General features: G+C 46.7%; 1 protein-coding gene across 2 annotated transcripts in view; it reads left to right on the top strand.

Moving 5' to 3' along the window:
• Positions 1–19,381, top strand: part of ELL (elongation factor for RNA polymerase II) — a 225,870-nt gene that overhangs the window by 116,896 nt on the left and 89,593 nt on the right. For both annotated transcript variants that reach the window (XR_014972352.1, XM_085639498.1), the window contains exon 8: positions 18,890–19,379. Coding sequence is in view for 1 of the 2 variants with exons in the window: in XM_085639498.1 (XP_085495624.1) it covers positions 18,890–19,379 (490 nt within the window). In the remaining variant the exon portion in view is untranslated. The remainder of the gene's footprint in view (positions 1–18,889; positions 19,380–19,381) is intronic.

The following is a 19,381-nucleotide window of genomic DNA, read 5'->3' as shown; positions in this document are numbered from 1 at the left end:
ACGTCGCTAAGCGTCATCGCCCGGCGCCTGTTAATAGCGCCTTCTTGACCACTCACCCCACGCCTGAGAGCCTGGTTATTCAGGCCTCGACATCGCAGAGTGCCTTTCCCTCGGCTCCGCCGGATAAGGACTCTAAGAGGCTGGAACAATATGGCAAGAGGTTGTTCTCAGCCAGTTTGGGGTTGAGGTGGGTTAATACCGCCTGCTTATTGGGCCGTTAACTCCCACGCAGTGTGGGATTCCGTGGCGGAGGTTCTGCCTCAGTGCTCTGAGGAGGTCCAGGCTGTCCTTTCCCAAGCGATTGCGGAGGGCAAGGATGCGACGAAGTTTGCCATTTGGTGTGGTTTGGACACTGCTGATTCGTTGGGCAGGGCAATTTCCACGACTATGTCCAGAGCTTGCTCATGGACATGCCCTTCGATGGCTCCCGCATGTTTGGTGATAAGGCTGACAATGCGCTGGAGCGCGTTAAAGACTCTTGTGCCACGGCCAATTCTTTGGGTCTTTCCTCGAAAAACCCTGCGATAATGGGGTTTCGTTCCATTCGTGGCCAGGGCAGGGGTACCCAGGCCTGCTCTTCCAGCAAACCTGTGCAGAACCAGCCTCAGCGAGGCCGCGGACGTGGGTTCCGCAGGGGCGGGTCTGGTAACCCGCGTGGGGTCAGTCCACTTCCACCCCTGCTGCTTCTGCCTCGAAACCTTCCTAATCCGGGCTTCAGGGGACACTCCACACCAGTGGGTGGCAGGCTTCACTTTCACCTCCACCACTGGCGCAAGATCACGTCGGATAAGTGGGTGCTGCAGATAATCTGCCAAGGTTACTCGCTTCCCTTTCTGTCCCCCCCACCCCCGCCCCCCTCCAGCCATGCCACCTCGGTACCGCAGCATGTCGGGATCATTTGGCTCTTCTCCGTTAGGAAGTCTCGGTCCTCCTGGCCAAGGGGGCCATCGAGCGCGTTCCTGGGCCAGAAGTAGGACGTGGTTGTTATTCCCACTACTTTCTGGTCCCCAAGAAGGACAAAGAATACCTCCGGGACCTCAATCGCTTCCTCCGGAAGGAGAGGTTCAAGATGCTCACTCTGGCTCAGGTCCTGACTGCCCTGGACCCTAGGGAGACTGGATGGTAGCGTTGGACTTGCAGGACGCTTATTTTCACTTCCCTGTCCTGCCGGCCCACCAGTGTTACCTGCAGTTCATGGTGGGCATTTTCAGTTTGCCGTGCTCCCCTTCGGCATTACCAGCGCCCCTCGGGTGTTCACGAAAGTGATGGCGGTGGTCGCAGCTCATCTGCGCAGGTCCGGGGTGTCAGTCTTCCCCTACCTCGACGACTGGCTGTTGAAGGCGGGTTCGCCCCAGTCAGTTGTCTCCCACCTCCAGGCTACGGCCGACCTCCTGCATCTGCTGGGGTTCTCCATCAGTGTGCCGAAGTTGCACCTGAGTCCTTCTCAGAAGCTCCCTTTCATCGGAGTGGTTCTGGATTCGATGCTGTTTCGGGTTTATCCTCCCGAACAGCGAGTCCGGGATATTCAGGCTATGATTCTGATCTTTCAGCCTCTATCCCGGGTTTCAGTCAAGATGACCCTCCGGCTCCTGGGCCTCATGGCCTCCTGCATCCTGCTGGTGCCGCATGCCAGATGGCATATGCGGACTCTGCAGTGGGACCTGAAGTTCCAGTGGGCGCAGCATCAGGGCAACCTGTCCGATCATGTCCAACTCTTGGAGGGCACTGCACGGCAATTGCAGTGGTGGCTGGCGAATCACGATTGGGTCAATGGCAGATCCTCTCCCTTCCCCTACCGGAGCACACAGTAGTGACGGATGCGTCCCTCCTGGGTTGGGGAGGCCGCATGGGAGAGGCGGAGATCAGCGGCCTCTGGTTTCCGGCGGAGTCCCTGCTCCATATCAACCTTTTGGAGCTGCGGGCGATCCGGCTTGCACTGAAGGCATTCCTTCCCTCTGTCCGGAGAAGTGTAGTGCAGGTGTTCATGGACAACATCACCGCCATGTGGTATTGCAACAAACAGGGCGGGGTGGGGTACTGGACCCATGTCAGGAGGTTCTGCGTCCTCTGGACGTGGCTGGGACATCAAGGCATTACCTTGGTGGTTCAACACCTGGCAGGTTCTCTAAACGACAGGGCAGACAAACTCAGCCGCCGGTGCATGGTGGATCACGAGTGGCGTCTGAACTTGGACGTGGGGCAAGATCTTTCAGCGATGGGGAGAGCCTTGGTTAGATCTATTTACCACCGAAGAGAACGTGCAATGTTATCAGTTCTGCGCGTCGGAATTTCCAAGGCGGCACCTGCTTTTCGCCTCGAATGGAGCTACGGTCTGTTGTACGCCTTTCCGCCTATACTACTTCTGCCCAGAGTGCTGAAGAAGATCAGGCGCGACCGGGCCCAAGTTATTCTTGTGGCTCCGGACTGGACACGAAGAGTATGGTATCCCGAGCTACTCAGTATGAGCATCGATACCCGACCCATCTGCCTCTTCGGGAGGATCTTCTGTTGCAGCAGCAGGGGACGGTCCTCCACCCGAACCTCTACCTCCATGCTTGGAGATTGAGCGGCGACAGTCGACATCTTTCGATCTTCCTCCCGAAGTCTGTGATGTCATCCTGGCAGCCAGGCGTCCCTCCACTAAAACGGTGTACGCCTTTAGGTGGAACAGATTTGTGGCATGGTGCACAGCTAAGACTGTGGATTCCCTTTCTGCCCCTCTTTCTGAGGTTCTTCTGTTCCTTCTCTCTTTGGCCCAGCAGGGCTCTGCTCTGGGCACTGTTAAAGGTTAGCTTTCGGCCATCTCTACCTTTCTACGGCTTCCAGATCAGTCTTCTCTTTTTAAGGGCATTACGCATACGTTCCCACCTGTGCCCTTCACAATGCCTCAGTGGGACTGGAATCTTGTTTTGACTTTTCTCATGTGCGCTCCCTTGTAGAGAAGTGTGGCTCAATGGTTGGAGCGGCAGACCCTGATGCAGAGGTCTGGCCCGGGACCAGGGTTCAATTCCCCGCCTTGGCGGGTCTTGGGCTTAAAATTCCACGGACCTGACAATTCTCGCCTCGGTGCCTATTCCAATCATGGAGTCCCACTCTGCAACTCTGGGCAATAGCTTGCTTAATCTCCACAACGGCCCCCACAACGCTAAGGATGCCTGGCCTCCACCTTGGGGGTTCCCAGGAGTGGACACCTCACAGGGAAAGCCAGGATGGGTTCCACAGCGGTATTCGTACAAGCGCCTTGAGACCCTTGCGGGTGAGTAGTGCGCTATACAAGTATCAATTTACATTTTACATTTAGCCCCTTCATAACTGTCCCTTACGTCTTCTTACTCTCAAGACTGCTTTCCTGGTAGCTATCACCTCTGCCAGGAGAGTGAGTGAGCTCCAGGCTCTTTCTTCCAAACCTCCTTTCCTTTCTGTTCATCCGGACAAGGTGGTTCTGTGGACACGTCCTTCTTTCTTGCCAAAGGTTGTCACGCCCTTCCACATCGGACAGACCATCACTTTGCCCACCTTTTTTCCGCCTCCTTCAAGGGAAGAGGAGCGGCTCCACCGTCTGGACCCAAAACGTGCACTCGCATTTTATCTGCAGCGTACACAGCAGTTCCGGGGGGATGATCAGCTCTTTGTTGGCTACGTGGGCGCCAAAAGAGGTCGGGCGGTGCACAAACGGACCATCTCCCGGTGCGTCGTTCTGTGCATCAAAGCCTGTTGCTCCTTGGCCAAGAAGGACCCTCCTGTGGGACTGCGTGCCCACTTGACCAGGGCAACTGCAGCCACTACTGCCTTGGGACGCCGTGTCCCCTTGCAGGATATTTGTCAGGCAGCTACGTGGGCCTCGCTGCACACGTTTATCAAGCACTACTGCCTTGACAGTCCGGTCTGGAGAGACTGCTTCTTTGGCTGTTCTGTGCTTCCGTGACTTTCTGGTGTAATCTTGTTCGCAGACCCACCACCGGGGTTGGAATTGCTGAGGTATCTATTCTAAGGTAAGGAATCTATCACTAACGTGTCTCTTTCAGATGCACAAGTTACTACTTGTGGAACTATATATCTGTAAGAGACATTAGTTAGTGATAGATTCCTTACCGCCGCACCCATCCTCCCCGATCTGCGAACTGATTACTAGGGTTGAGGTCATCCCCTTTTAGGGCCCTAGATGTATGCACCAAAGGTCAGTTTCTCGCATGACTCTGCGCTTCGGCACGGAATGTTGTGTACAGAACTGACGTCGGCGCGCATGGGTGGCGCCTTAGTAGCCTCCGTTACGTCATCCCGGCGCGCACGACGCCAGTGACGGGCGCGGAGCCGCACGTCACCACCTACTGGCGCGCAGGGGTATTGCTAAGCAGAAAACTTTCCGGATCCAGACTGACGCCTGGGGATTATTCTAAGGTAAGGAATCTATCACTAACTAATGTCTCTTACAGATATATCGTTACACAAGTAATAACTTGTGCGTTTATGTCCAATCTGTGTTTTTATGGGGAGGGCGGGAGCGGCTCACTGAAGGATGGTAGTAAATATGGTGCTGGATAGGCTACCTAGTGAGCAGGTAGCGGTTAATGGTTTTGTTTTAGTGTAAAAAGGCATTGAGTAGGAGTCCCACAAGTAAGCGGTTTAGTAGCGCAATTCTCTCATTGCAATGAATTGATAAGGATCTTGGCCTTTTGAAATGAGATGTTGGATCTTTCCTCCCGATACAGGGCTGCAGAAGTAGTACTTCCTATAAAGCAGTGTATCCTGAACTATGGGTCGCTAGACGATTTTTGGTGGGTCACAAAAACCAAAGTAATAAATAGAGATGCCTTTAAATTTTGTATTAATCTTGTCACGTTTGCTGCGCTTTAAAGATAGGTCAAATGTCTTTTGCTGGTTGTTTTTTTTTTTCTTCTTAACTTGGGAACTGGTGTTTACAAACTCCTCACTCTGCAGTTGTGAAAGGAAAGGCTGTCATGTTTTTCACAAGTCAACAAAATGTAATGTCAACCTTAAACATTATTAGGAAAACACAAATGAAGCACCTTTTGTAACTCTGAAGTGTGAAGGAAACAAAGTTTTTAATAGGATCAGAATAAATCAAGATTCTTTACTTGGTGATATACACACATAAATATTCTCTGAACAATGGTTTTCACACATTTGTGTGCGGTATAGTTTGATAAGTAAAACTGTAGGCCTGTGCAAATTAAGTGATCATTTGAAAGGAAAATGTGTTGTCTGTAAATAAATGATTGTGCTACCACACAATGCTATAGTTATATTAAAAATCGCCCGCCATATATCCATTAATGGTGTGTGGATCGTGAAAGTTTGTAGTACTAAAAAGTTGGTCGCTGTTGTAAAATGTTTATGAAACACTGCTATAAAGGAATCAAGGTATACCTAGATGTCTGGCTGTATTAGAGGAAGTTATGGGGTTTGGGAGAAAAGTGAGGTAAAAAATAAGGTGACGGCAGATGAAGTAGGGAAGCTACATTTTCACACCATGAACCGATCCTGGATTTAAAATGCTCATTGGTCCTCTATCTGGGCGTTTCCAGGCTTGAAATAAGCAGAATTTAACTTTGGGGGTAAATCAGTATGAGGCCCTGTGATGTAGACTGTAATCCTACAATACCCAGGTGTGTAAGCCTCTTAATACTTTTTTCCCCACTAGTTGGTTCGGTTTGTTGTGAGCTGTATCGGTCATTAGAGGGACTCTACTCAAGTAATAGTCCTAGTCACTGGCCTGCGGAGGGCTAATTTGCCTCTGCCTGTTCTGTGAGATTACCAGCAAAGCTGTGCTTTATATCCACTACGAGGGTTAATTTGCCTCCACCCACCTCCCCTATTGTGCCACCATACCATTCGGACCTCTTTGTCTTGGCTGCTAAACCCTTGAAAGCACAGTGCCCATGCAGCATGGCCCTTCCTAAGATAAATTTGGGGGACCATGAATGAATTCCACATGCTAAATTGATTGATATCTGATTGTTATTACGGCTGCTTAAATCAAGGATTGCATTTGGTTGCAGCCTTCATACTTTTATACAATTCCATCGCATATAAACGGATATAGGAGTCCATAGTGCAGCGATTACATAAGTGACAATAATAGAAAACAAATTTAGCAATGAATAACCAAAAAAGAACATATCCCTAAAGTGCCTAATCGATAGTATGGAGTCTAATCAAATCTCAAGTATTGACACATATCGTTACACCTGTACCGTACTCGCAGGCCAGCTTGTGCTCAATCCACCGTCCAGTCCGAGTCACACCTCTCAGCCTCAGCAGCTCTCCTGGAGGAACTGTCGCAGAGGCTTCCATATATCTCTTGGACGTGAAACTGCCAGCAGTTCCTCTGCATAAGTTTCAATATTATCTTTGCAATATATAAGATCTTTGAGCCAGTGATCAACCTTCGACGGTCGTCTGCTACCCCACGTGATAGCCACCCTACGTTTCGCCAGAAGCCGTGCCAGCCTCACAAATCGGCCACACACCCCTTTTAACTGCGGAACACAACACAGCAAACAGACAGTCGGGATATACTGCAGTTCTAACCCAGTCATTTCCCCAAGATCTCGTAATACTAGTACCCAATATTCAGCCACTTTGCGACATCCCCAAGCGTGATGGATAAAGTCTGCGCCACATTGCCCACATCTCTCTCAGCAATCTGAGTCATGCAAGCCATATCTATGCAACCTCGATGGTGTATAATAAGTTTGGTGTTCAAATTTAAAGTGAATGATCCGCAGGTTCCCATTCATGACCAAAGTGCCCGTCAGTCCGCATATGTACCTCCAGTCTTTTTCTAATATCGGGGCGGGTAAGCAGGCATTCTATCTCTCCCAGCTCCCAATAGGTATATCCCCACATTCTGACTTTATCATTCTATATAATCTGGAGACTAATTTCTTGTTGGTGGGAACCGTTAGTGCAAACTGTAACGATAGCAATGTAGGAGGCTCAAGGGGGTAAGTTACATAATGCGCTCTAATTGCATGCTTAAGTCTATGTATCGCGAATCGAAACAGCAAGGTGGGATTGCTTATATACTGCAAAGTATCTGGTGTGTGGAACGATCCCTCCGGATACAAGTCCTGCATGAGCTGAAGACCTGCTTCTTTAAGAAGCCTCATTGAAGGCGCCTCATGTGTTACTGATAGCGCAGCATGGTATTCTATATGCAGAGCCGGTGCATAGAGGGGCAATTTACGTGCTAACCGTCCAATCTCTTGCCATGCCGCAATCGTCGCGTCTATCGCATTAATTTCATTTTTCGGAGTTCCACGACTCGCGTGTGTAGCAATACTATGCAGCGGTATCGGACTGACGTCTCCCTCCTCCACTGCAACATGTGGCGTGTGGGCATGCGGTCTCACCCAATAGTATAGCTATTGAGCCAGTGCGCTTAAATAGTACACATACAATTCTGGGGCCCCAAATCCTCCCCGCTAATACTCGCTAGTAAGGACTGACCAGCTCACCCTGGCGTGCTTCCCTCCCAGACCAGTCGAAGAAGGGCCTTGCGAAGATTATGGAAGAATACCTTTGTTAGAACAATCAGGATGTTCAAAAATAGATATAGAAAACGCGGAAGTACCACCATCTTTATTAAGGCAACACGATCCGCTAGCGATAATGGCAAGGCCACCCAGGTATCCACCTGCTGATCCAATCTAGCGGATGCCCGACCATAGTTTTCACTTATGACTACGTTCGGATCATGATGAACCCAGACCCCAAGATATTTAACCGGATCGACAGACCATTCAAGTGGGTAGTCCATGTCGGGTGGATGTGTAATCTCTGTCAGAGGTATGACAATGGACTTTTCCCAATTCACCGCCAGCCCCTACATCCGGCCGAATCGAACATATTCTCGTAGTAACTGTGCTAGATATCGCGACGGCTCTCGTACAAACAGTACCATGTCATCCGCATATAATGAAATGGCTACCGGGCGATAATTAAAATTCAGAGCCCATGCGCCGTAACACAAAAAACATATATTTGCACTCTATGGAGTCGAAGGCCTTGGCTGCGTCTAGTAGGACCGCCGCAGCGTGCTAGCTCGGCTCCAGTACATGTTGCATGGAAAAAATAGTTCGCAAATTGTGCGAGGTAGAGCGGTCAGGTATGAAACCCAACTGGTACTGATACACACTCCCCTGATAGTCACCTTAAAGCAGAGCTTTCCAAAGGATGTGTCGCGGACATGTGTGGGTGTGTCGCGTGATGGTGCTCTCTAATCAAGCATGTAAGTCTGTCTTAAATCTTTAAGACAGACGTACATACTTGATAAGACGTATGTGAGACGTACGTACATTCTTGTGCATTAGGACGTCTGCGTCGCACACTCTGGAAAAGGTCTGGCTCAGCGGATCTCCCCTCTGTGAGAAGGCGCCGCCGGAGGCCAAGCTGCTGGGTAAGGGGCGGGGGGCGAGCAGGGGTGCGATGGGCGTGCAATCAGATGCCAAGGGGGGGGGGGGGGGGTTGGATGCAAGCGGCTGGGAGAAGGGACAGCCAGTGGTGTTTGAGAAATGTGGCATACATAGTGTATTGTCCTAGTATTGCAAAGCAGAACGACATTTAGGAATAAATCATTTTTTCAAGCCTTATGAACACCCTCCATTTTTCCCCGATTGCTTACTTTTTTATTAAATCAATGAATACACTGGATTTCTTAACGCAGTTGTCTGATTCGAAATAGACGGACAAAATCAGTTCTATTTGATAGCACACCAAAGTGGAAACTCTATTTTACAGATCAACAGTGTTTGCATGCTGGAAAACATTAAGCTGCCCTTTCTCGCCATCAGCGACCGTACATTATTAATAACCCATCGCAAGATGCCTCACTTGAAGGTTATCGGCACGCCCAGGACATAACACAAAGTACATTTCCATTCTCCTCCAGGGAATTATCGTCTGGTAATTTCTATAAAAAAAATAATATTCTCCAAAATATATATCTCTGTTGACAGGTATTGCCGAATGTGGGAATGGTGTTATCTGACAACGAAGGAACAACAGTTCAGTGTACATACAGCCTCTTTAAAATTTGCATGGTTTGAAAAAAGGCACTTCAATAAATTCATTCACCTGAGAAGCTTCTCATATTTGCCAAGGTCCCAGCTCTCATCTACCACAGCTGTTAAAACTGGGTGTTAACTGCAAAAGCTGGGGTAATCTCATGTTATATTTTTTTAATCAATCAGTTCTCTGTCTGACCTCCCGGGGGGCACCTTTCTTTAATAATAATTTCTTTGATCTTGGGGAGGAGAAGGGACCATTGGCTACATATCGGCACTATCAGGCCCTACTGAAGGCCCTTTCTGTCTGGGAGCTTCAGAAGAACACATTGATTGCCAGATTTTGTGAAGAGTACGGGTGGACAATTATGACACGTTACTGATTCCACCTCAAGTGTCCGCTTCAATCGTATCGTCACTCGCAACCCACAAACTTTATAGTGAGAGGAGCAGGGGATTGAAAGATGTTGTGTAACAAAGGTCCTTTGAAAACTCTCGGTACGAAGTAGACCTTTGATTGGGGTGACATCAGCTACAGAACCATCAACTTTAAAAGACTGCTTCTCCTCCAAACCCCACTGTAAATCAAAACACACATTGACAAAGCCAATAAGCTAATTGACTTTGCCAATGCTTTTTGCCGATGCTGTGCAGGATCTGCAAAAAAAGAAAAGAAAAAGGTGTGATGATGCAAACTTGAGCCTATGCACACACACATCATGGTGCTGCTGAAGGCTGCCATTCCTTATGCACGTGCATTCCTGATGATGAATGTGCACTCATAGATTAACACAGGCATTTTATTTATTTTTTTATTTTCAATTGTGAGCCACTTGTAGCAGCAATTTCTTTAAAAATAATTTGCGCAAGAGCCCTTTATTTTTTTTAAAGAAAACAGAGCAGTCCTGCAGCAAATGGCAGCTGCTGGTCCCCCTAAAAATGTAACAAAAAATGTTTTTGAAAATGTTTATGAATTGAGGGTTAGGAGGCAACAAAAAAGCAGGTGTCGCACTTCGGAGGCTGCTGCTGAGTGTAACGGTGAGCAGGAGGGTCCTTTAATTAGTTGCTATAATGTGCCTATTAGTGCCAATGTTTCCACGTTAAAGAACAGTAAATGTTAAGCACCCAGGATAATGTGCTGCATGGCTAAATACTTATAGGATCCCACAGGCAAGACCTATTGACGATGCTAATGCTTGGTTTTGTTTGCAGTGTTATTTGTTGAACTTGACCGAAGGTATTTGAGCGCTTTACATGAGCACCAGTTATATTACACAAGGTCACAGGAGGTCAGCTAGAGCCTCAGTTCTTGCTCTCACCAAAGAGAAGAAGGGAACTGGGAGGCATGGAGGAGGTCATTCCACTGTGGCATGGTTTATGCTTTAAAAATGAAGTCTTGTAAATTAAGAAAATTAAGATTGCAAATGAACAAGAGCCTAAAACATTCAGAACGAGTTTGTGCTGACATCATTATGCTGAGTACACCAGGTTCACAATTCTTATCCGGTGAGGGAGGTTCTTGTATCATGGCAGTGGGCTCTACTACCATTTAATAAACATGAGCATTAGCATATATGTATATATTCATATTTATTTTTGTATTGTGTTAGATGTTTTACAGGCTATCATTATTAATTACCATTTGAATGCGAGTGAGATTAATAGGGACTATACCCTGTTATTGTAAAAATCTGGCACTCAGGCCTCTTTAGGCTGCAGTTTGATGCAAGCCACGGAGAAACTGGGCAGATGACATGATCTCCCAGTGTCCTGTTATCTAATGTCCACAGAGTTGTAAGCAAGTAGAAGTCACTTGTCCCTGGCCTTCTTCATCCTCCTGTGTGTTGAAGGATGAGGGTGTGTGGTGGTGTAGTTGTCAACTGTCACCTGTTCAGCCTCATCTGGCCGCCAAACTTCGCATGCCAACGAGGACTGGGAAAGCTGACATCTGCCCTGGCATCCACCATGAGACAGGGTGCTGGTAGAGGCATGAGAGTTTCTACTACAGGTGTCAGGGCTGTTACTTTTGACTCTTTTTAGGTGGTGGTAGCCTGTTGGTAGGAACTTTATTTAAAAGGTGTTTTTTGACTGAATCACTCATTTCTTACGTAGATCTGTATACTGTGTATTCTATCCCGAAAGGTTTGCTTGTAGGAGCAGTGTTGACCATGTTTTTTTACTGCTATGTTCAATGGGTTATCCTGCAAATTGCCTTTGACCATTATGAAGTGGTTCAAATGTTGGCCCCATAAGGCGTGTTAGGACAATGTTTAGGTTCCACGCCGGCACAGGAGGTGTATGTGGTGGAATGACTCTTTTTAATCCTTTCATGAGGGCTTTGATGACAGGAATACGAAAAAGCAATTGGTGCTTCCTCTTTTGTAGGTATAAGTATATTGAGGTTTATACCAAATGTACATTTTGTACTAGTTGTTGTTCTGTTGGTGGAGAAGGGTTGATGTATAAGGATGCACATTAGTGAAAAAAAGTTTCCATTTTGCTTCGTACACACCCTTGTGAATGGTCTTCTGGCCTCCTTTAAAATAGACATACATTCTGGAGGAAGACTTAAGTATCCAAATTCCATGACCTCAGGAGCCAGATCGCAAGATTGAGCTTATTGTGCATTGGGATGTCTCACCCTGCCCCTGCTGTGAGTGAGGAGTTTTCCTGCCCTGATATGTATTGTGCCAGGAGGAACATTCAGTGTTTGTTTGCCCATTTCCATATAGTATGAGCTAGTTGTGACATTTGTATGGAATGCCCCCCCCTCCTCCCTTGTTTCTGGATTTAATACATTGCAGTCATATTGTCTGTTCACAGAAGGACAGTTTTCCCTGTAATGTTTGTTAGGAATGATTTGAGAGCCATGTAGACGGCTAGAGGCTCCAGCTTGCTGATGTGCATTATCTGTTGTGAGGTCCAGTGTGTCTGAACCACAATGTTCTTCATATGGGCACCCCACACCATGTGTGATGCATCGGTTGTGATTGTCACTTGCGGGATTGGTTCCTTGAAGGCGTTTCCCTTCAGTATCCTTGAGGTGTTCCACCATGGACCTTGGGTGAAACCAACACTAGATCTTCCATGCCTTCCCCCCCCCCCCCCCCCCCCCCCCCCCAATTGTGACCATTGCGATGCTAAACACGCCTGGAGAGGTCTCAAGTGTAGTCTTGCATGTGGCATCTGTGACCCTCAAGTGTGAGTAGTTCAAGGATGCACATTAAACCCTTGATTTATTGATTATTGCTTGTTATGGTTGTTTCAGACATACCAAATACAGTTTTGAAACTGTACTGATTTTTGCTATGCTTGATTCCATCATTCCCAGTAGGCACATCACTGTTTTGATTGGCAGGTGAAGATGTAGCTGCAAAATACCCAGTTAGTTCTGGCAATGGAGAACCATTTGAGGATTGGGGTAAGCTTTTCCTGATACTGAATTGAGTATTGTCCCTAGGTATGGTTGTAGCTAAAGTGGTTGGACATGCAATTTTGTTGCATTGATAGTGAAACCCAATTGGTGAAGTAGGTCTATTGTGTTCTGAGTGTCTATTAGACATTTGGCTTTGGTTGGACTCTTGATCAGCCATTCGTCGAGATATGTAATATGTTTTCTCTTTGGAATTTTGCTGCTACTACCGATAAGCATCTTATGAACAACCTTGGGGCTGATGTCACCCCAAAAGTTAGCATCTTTGAATTGATAATGAAGTTCACTCATCACAAACCGTAGGTATTTGTGGTGTGCTGGTGGATTGGAAAGTAGAAGTAAGCGTCCTTGAGGTCTAATGCAGTCATGAAGAACTGGTATTACATCTTGCAATGTGACTTATATGGAAGTGTTCGGATAGTTTGTAGCGACTGAGGGGTCGCAGGTCCATAGTGATCTGTCTTTCTTAGGTATAAGGAAATAAAGAGTAGACTCCTTTGTTTCGATGTCTGAGTGGGACTGGTTCTATGGCCTCTTTTTGTAGTAACTGCTTTACTTCGTCTTTTAGTACAAGTTATGGATTTAACGTCTGCCATTTTGGCGGGATATTTGGTGGTGGTTGAGTTAATTCTAGGCAATATCCCTGCCTGTTTGTAGTACCCATTGATCTGATGTGATGTTAGGCCGTAGCTGGTGGAATTGGTAGCCTTCTCCTGACTGGTGTTTTGTGGTCTTGGGTAGTGTGGGCAAGTCATTCAGCTGGTGGTGAAGAGGTGCCCCTGTTTGAGGTACCTCTACCTTGGCCATGGTTTTTTATATCCTCCAGGATAGTATCCACTCCCTTGCTGGTGATATTGCTGGTGCTGATATGTGGTATTTTCTGGGGTAGAGGCTTTTGCATCCTACCTTTCCCCCCACTGTAACGCCGAAAGGGCTGTCGCTTTTGAGGTGTTTTTTGTAAGGCATCCATGGATTTGGCTGTATCGGTCTCATTTCATTATTGTTTTTTAATTTCTCTAAATGTGTGTCTACAGCAGTCCCAAAGAGGTTTTCCTTCTCCTTGGAATGGGACATTAAGAATATGCAGCTACACCTCGGGTTTGAGCCCGCATATGTGTAGCCACGTATGTCTATGGAGCATGATTGATGTATTGATGGCCCGTGCAGCAGTGTCAACTACGTCTAATGCACATTTGATATGTCTCCCCTCATTTACTAGGTCTTCTCCTCATTTTTTGTATTCTTCTGGGAGATAGATGTATTGCATCTTATATCTCATCGCAGGTTGCCCTATTGTATCTGGAGAGTAGGCCAACTGAACTGGCAATCTTCTAGTGGTTTGCATGTCCTGCTGTTACTCTTTTACCTGCTGCATCAATTATTCTTCTTTCTTTGTCTGGAGGAGGCACCTATCCAGTATCTTGTGTTGCAGCTGTTTTTCTGGCTGGAGCATGTCATCGTATGTAAATGGGGCCAGTTGAAGATGGCCTGTATTTCTTTTCTATGCAAGGAGTTAGGACCCTGGATTTGACTGGGTCCTTGAAGATGTCTTTGGATAAGTTGAGCACTGAGCCAATCATTGGGAGATATTGAATTGTGCACTCTTCATGTGAAAGTGTTTCCATTAGGAAGTCAGTTGGATCCTCTATAGTGTGCATGGGGACCTTGTGGTACTCTGCCCCTCTCAGGAGGACATTGAGGTTGGAGGATGTGTCATCCGGAGGTGACGCTTTAGTAGGTATTGGCGGCTCCATATCTGGGTCAGGCAGGACTACATCAAATTCATCCCATGGGTCAGGGGTATGTTAGGTATCCTGTGATCCTTGGGAATCTGTGTCCTGCTCTCCTCCTCGTGTGAAGAGGGTACTTGTGTTTGTGGTGACTGGGAGACTGAAAGACATTGGACTTGTGGCTTTGTGACACTTTTTGTGGTAGAGGCTGTGGCATGGATTGTTCCTGAGCCTGCCTCTTGGTATTTTCTTTACGCTGTTCCTGCTTAAATTGCTGCAATCCCTCAAAGACAATGCTGTGTTCGACACTCACTTTCTGCGTACCAGTCGTTTGTTTATTTGGAGCCGGTGGTGTGTCCTCAGAAACTTTCTGTGGCTTGGGAATCCCGTATATGAGACTTTTCTTTTGGCCAGAAGAGTGTCTGTGTTGCTTTTTATTCCTCGGAACAGAGGTCTGTTTTGATTCTGATGCGCTCGAGCATTTCTTCGGATCAAGTGATTTTCTTGGGGTTGCTTTGGTGCCTATGTGTGTGCCGTTGCCGACTTATGCTTTGGTGCCAGTGTCTCAGTTGATGCCTACTTATGCTTCGGTGCTGGGGGCTCACTCGACATAAACGTATGCTTCGGTACCTGTGAAGTGCCGGAACCGTCCCCATGCTGTTGCCTGTAAGCCCAATTCGAATCGAGAAGGTTCTCGGCTCTGAAGCATGTTCACAGTGTCAGCCTGAGCTGTGGCGCACTATGGCGTGGCAGGGGTAGTGGAGGTGAGTGTAAGATTTGTTTACATGGGGGTAGACTGTACTCGCAGTCAGTGGTGTCTTGGTCCTCTGCCCAGATTCAGGAATCGGAATTGACGTATAGGGGACTGACGATGACATTTCCACCTCCTACTGGAGCACCTACTTTGATTTCCATATCGCTGTCGTACAAGAACTCTGCCTCAGCCGCCAGTTACGCGGTGTATTTTCGATTACTACGCAACAGAAGAGCATGTTTTTGAAAAATGCACAAGCTGCGCGCTGGCCTCTTTATGCTCTGGAGAGAGGAATAAATTACACACCTCGTGTGTGTCAGAGTGTGCGTATTTGACCCCGCACCATGGGCATCGTTGAAAGAGGTCCTTTTTTTGGTCTCTCCATCACCCGTTGAAGGTCATTCTCGACGGGGGGTGTGTGTACTGGGCGCCAGGTAATCAGTCCCCGGCTCCTAGAATCCGTGGTTGTTGGCCACTGGATCTATGGTTGCGTTCTTTCTTGACCGTAGGCAGCGTGGGTTTTAAATGCTGCTGAGTTCAGATGCCGTCCGTCCGAGCATGATGACAGAAACAAAACTTTCTAACAAAGGAGCTGTTGAACATGCACAATACCTCAAGGGGAAATAGAAACGACGCCAATCATAAGACTTCAAGGAAAAACAGCTTGCAGAGTCCAAGACCAACACTAGATGACAAGAGTATGCCTAGCATGTGTATCTGCAGCCAGCACATGATACGAATACATCTTTCTGAGTTTTTTGAGGAGGCCAGTTTATTAGTATTGGTCTCGAACACAGCTTCGAGTCCAAGATCACACCCATATTACATACATTGTCTTTGGGCGTAGTACCAGCGTCTAAACAAAGCGACCACCAAGCGGACTACAACATGGAAGTGTTCTCAAAGACTCAGACATCTGTCTTAGCCGTATTAAGCCTCCCAGAATTGGTATTCATGTAGTGGGACACCGTAGTAAGGCAAGGTTTGAACTGATTTTGACTCGATATACGCGCATCCTCTGACTGAAGAATAAGCTGGGTGTCATCGCCATAAGAACAGAATTGAAGTCCAAAGGAGGCAACAAGATCCTCCAGGGGGCCAGATGTATTTTAAACAAGGCAAGACTTCACGAGGAGCCCTGGGTGACCTCATAGCACAATGTGCGACTGCGAGCCTGAAAAGGCATCAGATGAACACCTCAATCTTGCTCACAAGAATTAATCGAACCAGCTCAACGAAATCTTCATTGGGATTTGTTAAGTATGACCCATCGCTCTACAGCGCGACAGATGCGAATTCACATGGCTTTCATTAGCCATAGCTAGCAGAAGGGAGATTGAACGATAATGGAGAGGTTAACTGATCCGTTTATTCAACCTCGCCTACACCTTCCCAGACAAAGACCAACTAGAAGCACATCAGCATTGGCTCCACCTCTCGTATCACCCAGTGGCCTAGTGTAAATTCTGCTATTTTGGGAAGACTTGTGTAATAGAACTTGTTCTTGTCCACAAGGAGGAGAAATGACGCAACAAGCCAATAATAAAACTTACTCAAGTCAAAACAACTTGCAGAGTCCGGCTCCAACACTAGATGGCAGGAGTATGCATAGCATTTGAATATGCAGCACTACACGCTACAAATAGGTGCTAACAAGGTTAAGTAATATGCTCCTTTTTGTGTCTGTGTGAAAGCCAACGATCACTAGTCGTCTGGACTATTGTCACACTGGCATTTCAGCATACCAGATGCAACGTTTGCAATACGCACCAGCAAGGCTAGTACTAGGACTCCACGGATCAGCCAGAATATCCTCACTGGCCAGCATTGATTCACAAAGCAGCCCCAACATATTACATGACCGACTTATTTTTGAAGTAGTTCCCATCCAGGCAACTTCAGTCCTCTCGTGCCTTGCTGCTAATGTCCTAGGTTTTGCAGAAAAAGCATTGGGGGGGGCTGATGCTTCTCGGTCATTACGGCCCAGAGGTGGAAGAACCTTCCAATTACCCTCTGGATTGAATGAACCCATCTGCCTTTCCGAATGTCACTCCTAGCACAACTCTTTCCGATCGTTGTTTTTTCACTCGCCTTCTATCAAGCTCTTAAGGTACTTGCATAGGTTATACAATTCTGACAGGATACCAATGGGTGAGATTTAAAAGAATGTATGCATCGCTTTGTGTGCTGACGAAACTTCCTCTACAGCTGTTAAGCTTCCTTTGCCCCCACTGCATGTTGTGTCTTTACAAAAATACAAGCATTTCCAGAGGCAACACATCTGACTCACATTCTGAGCCCTGACTTAAATAATTGAGAAACGGTTGCTGCAGTAAAAAAAATAAACGGAACGATTGCCATCTGCATGCAACGGATCTGAGTTAATGATTTAATCTGTGATGGTTCATTCTGCTTTTGAGTTGCAAAATGATCCCCCTGCTTTGCAATTTAGGTTCTCCATAGGAGGTAGAGCCAAGAGCATGAGTTGAGGGTAGTAATACTGCTGGGACTGACTCACAGCTCACTGTCTATATTTGTTAAAGAATTAGTAACAATAGATAGATAGGGAAGAAAGTTGCACTATATGCCAGACCTAAAAACCTGTTTTTTTTTTTATCAGTACTTGTTTTCTTGTATTGTGCAAGTGACTTGCTTTTTGCTCATGTGTTGGAGTGTAGCGCCATCTCGTGGCATATAAGTGTATTCAACTTTAATAGTCGTGTTTCTGTGCTTACTTCCGGTGTTTGGTAGGCAGATGGTGTATGTTTCAGCTTGAAGTGTTTATTATACTGCGACCAACCTGGATGAAATGAGTTGTCTTTCCGTGTCATTTGTCCAATCTTTGCTATACTGCTCAGTTTACTCCGTGATGATGTAATGAGCAGTTAAGGTCTTATTGGTGTTTCTCAGCTCCTTGTTCCCTCTGATGCCGTTGTCAAGTAAAATATTCAATAATTGCTATCGTTTACAGCTGTATATATAAAAGGAGAACATATTAACTTGTGTTCAACGGAGATATTTCAGTGAGTGTTGGTGTAGAGGAAAACTGCGTGGTAATAATCTTGTTTTGTGGCATTTATATAGCTAGCGCTCAGTGCCCCATGTGGGGTGCTGAAGCGCTTGTCCACACAGGACAACAAGCTATACCATAGGAGTACAAGCGTGTGCTAGGACGAGTGATGATAGTGTTGGACGTTTTCTGGTGGTGTGCGCGAATAACCAGAGAGATGCTCTCACCTTGTGTAAGAGAGAGAATGTGCACAATTTAAACATGGACTCATACTCTGGAGGTACTTTTGGCACACCCAAAGTATGTACATCATATGGTACCCATCCAGAAACAGACACCCACTTTGGCATTGTGAAGCAACCAGGGCGTACGTTTTCTACTTTGGACTGGGGGCGGGCTGGGAGGAGGTGTTGGTGTTGTGCTGGCCTGTGGGGCGCTGAATGAACTGAAACATATATGCAGCTATAATGCGCCATCCTAGTCAGAGTGGCCACAGTGTCCTCTGCGTATACACTTAAAAGGAGGGTGCGGGGTGATCACAGAAGGCAGATGTATTAAATGTGATACCTTTTGTTGCGGAATCAGACAAATCTAATAGTGCAGACTATAAGTGGGTTTTTTTCTCATTTCTTTTTTGGGGATATGGGGGTTGGGTTACGACATGTGGCAGTATGTGTGCCCATTCCATTTAGGACTTTTGAAGAAAAGACTGTTCTAGAAGTTCATAAAATAAAAACCATAGAGACATGTAGTATTTCGGTGAATGTTGGAGAGACCACTTGTTTTTCTCTTACAAAGTTAATGAGATTCTAGTTCTTCATCTGTTAGAAATTGGTACATTTCTTGGATGAAATTCAAGTCTTGCATTATGACAAAGTGTATTCAGGATTTTTATTGGCTTCTGGTAATTGTATCTTTATTTTTTCCAATCAGAAACGAAACCAGCCTTTAGAACCCACAGACCCCGTTATCCACAAAAAGCCAAGGATATCTCACTTCACTCCAAGAGCTCAACCTGCTCTTAATGGGAAACTGAACTCTTCAAATGTGAAGGAGGTCCCCTCATCGACGGCGCTGCCTTCTGATTCCGTCAGCTCCAGCTCTCACTTGCCAGTATTAGAGATGCTGCGGTCGCAGGACCCATTGTCCGATGTTAGCAATGACTCCAACCACAATGGCAGAGACTGTGAAAGTCAGGAAGTCACGGAACGGCTAAGCCATCCTGTGACAGCAACCTGCCCTCCAGCAAGCGACCTGAACTGTAGCTCAACACACGGGAAGACCAAGAGAAAATCTAAAAAGCACAAAGAAAAGGAGAAACACAAAGACAAGAAAAGTGACGAGAAGCATAAAGAAAAACAGAACTGTGAATTAACAAAAAATTCTGTCTTAAAAATTGGTAGTGGACCAGAGGATACCTTAGGT

This window comes from Triturus cristatus, chromosome 12, assembly GCF_964204655.1.
Source record: "Triturus cristatus chromosome 12, aTriCri1.1, whole genome shotgun sequence".
In the NCBI taxonomy this organism is placed as follows: domain Eukaryota; kingdom Metazoa; phylum Chordata; class Amphibia; order Caudata; family Salamandridae; genus Triturus; species Triturus cristatus.
Note: the sequence above shows the minus strand (reverse complement) of the source record. Positions and strands in the feature narration are given on the sequence as shown.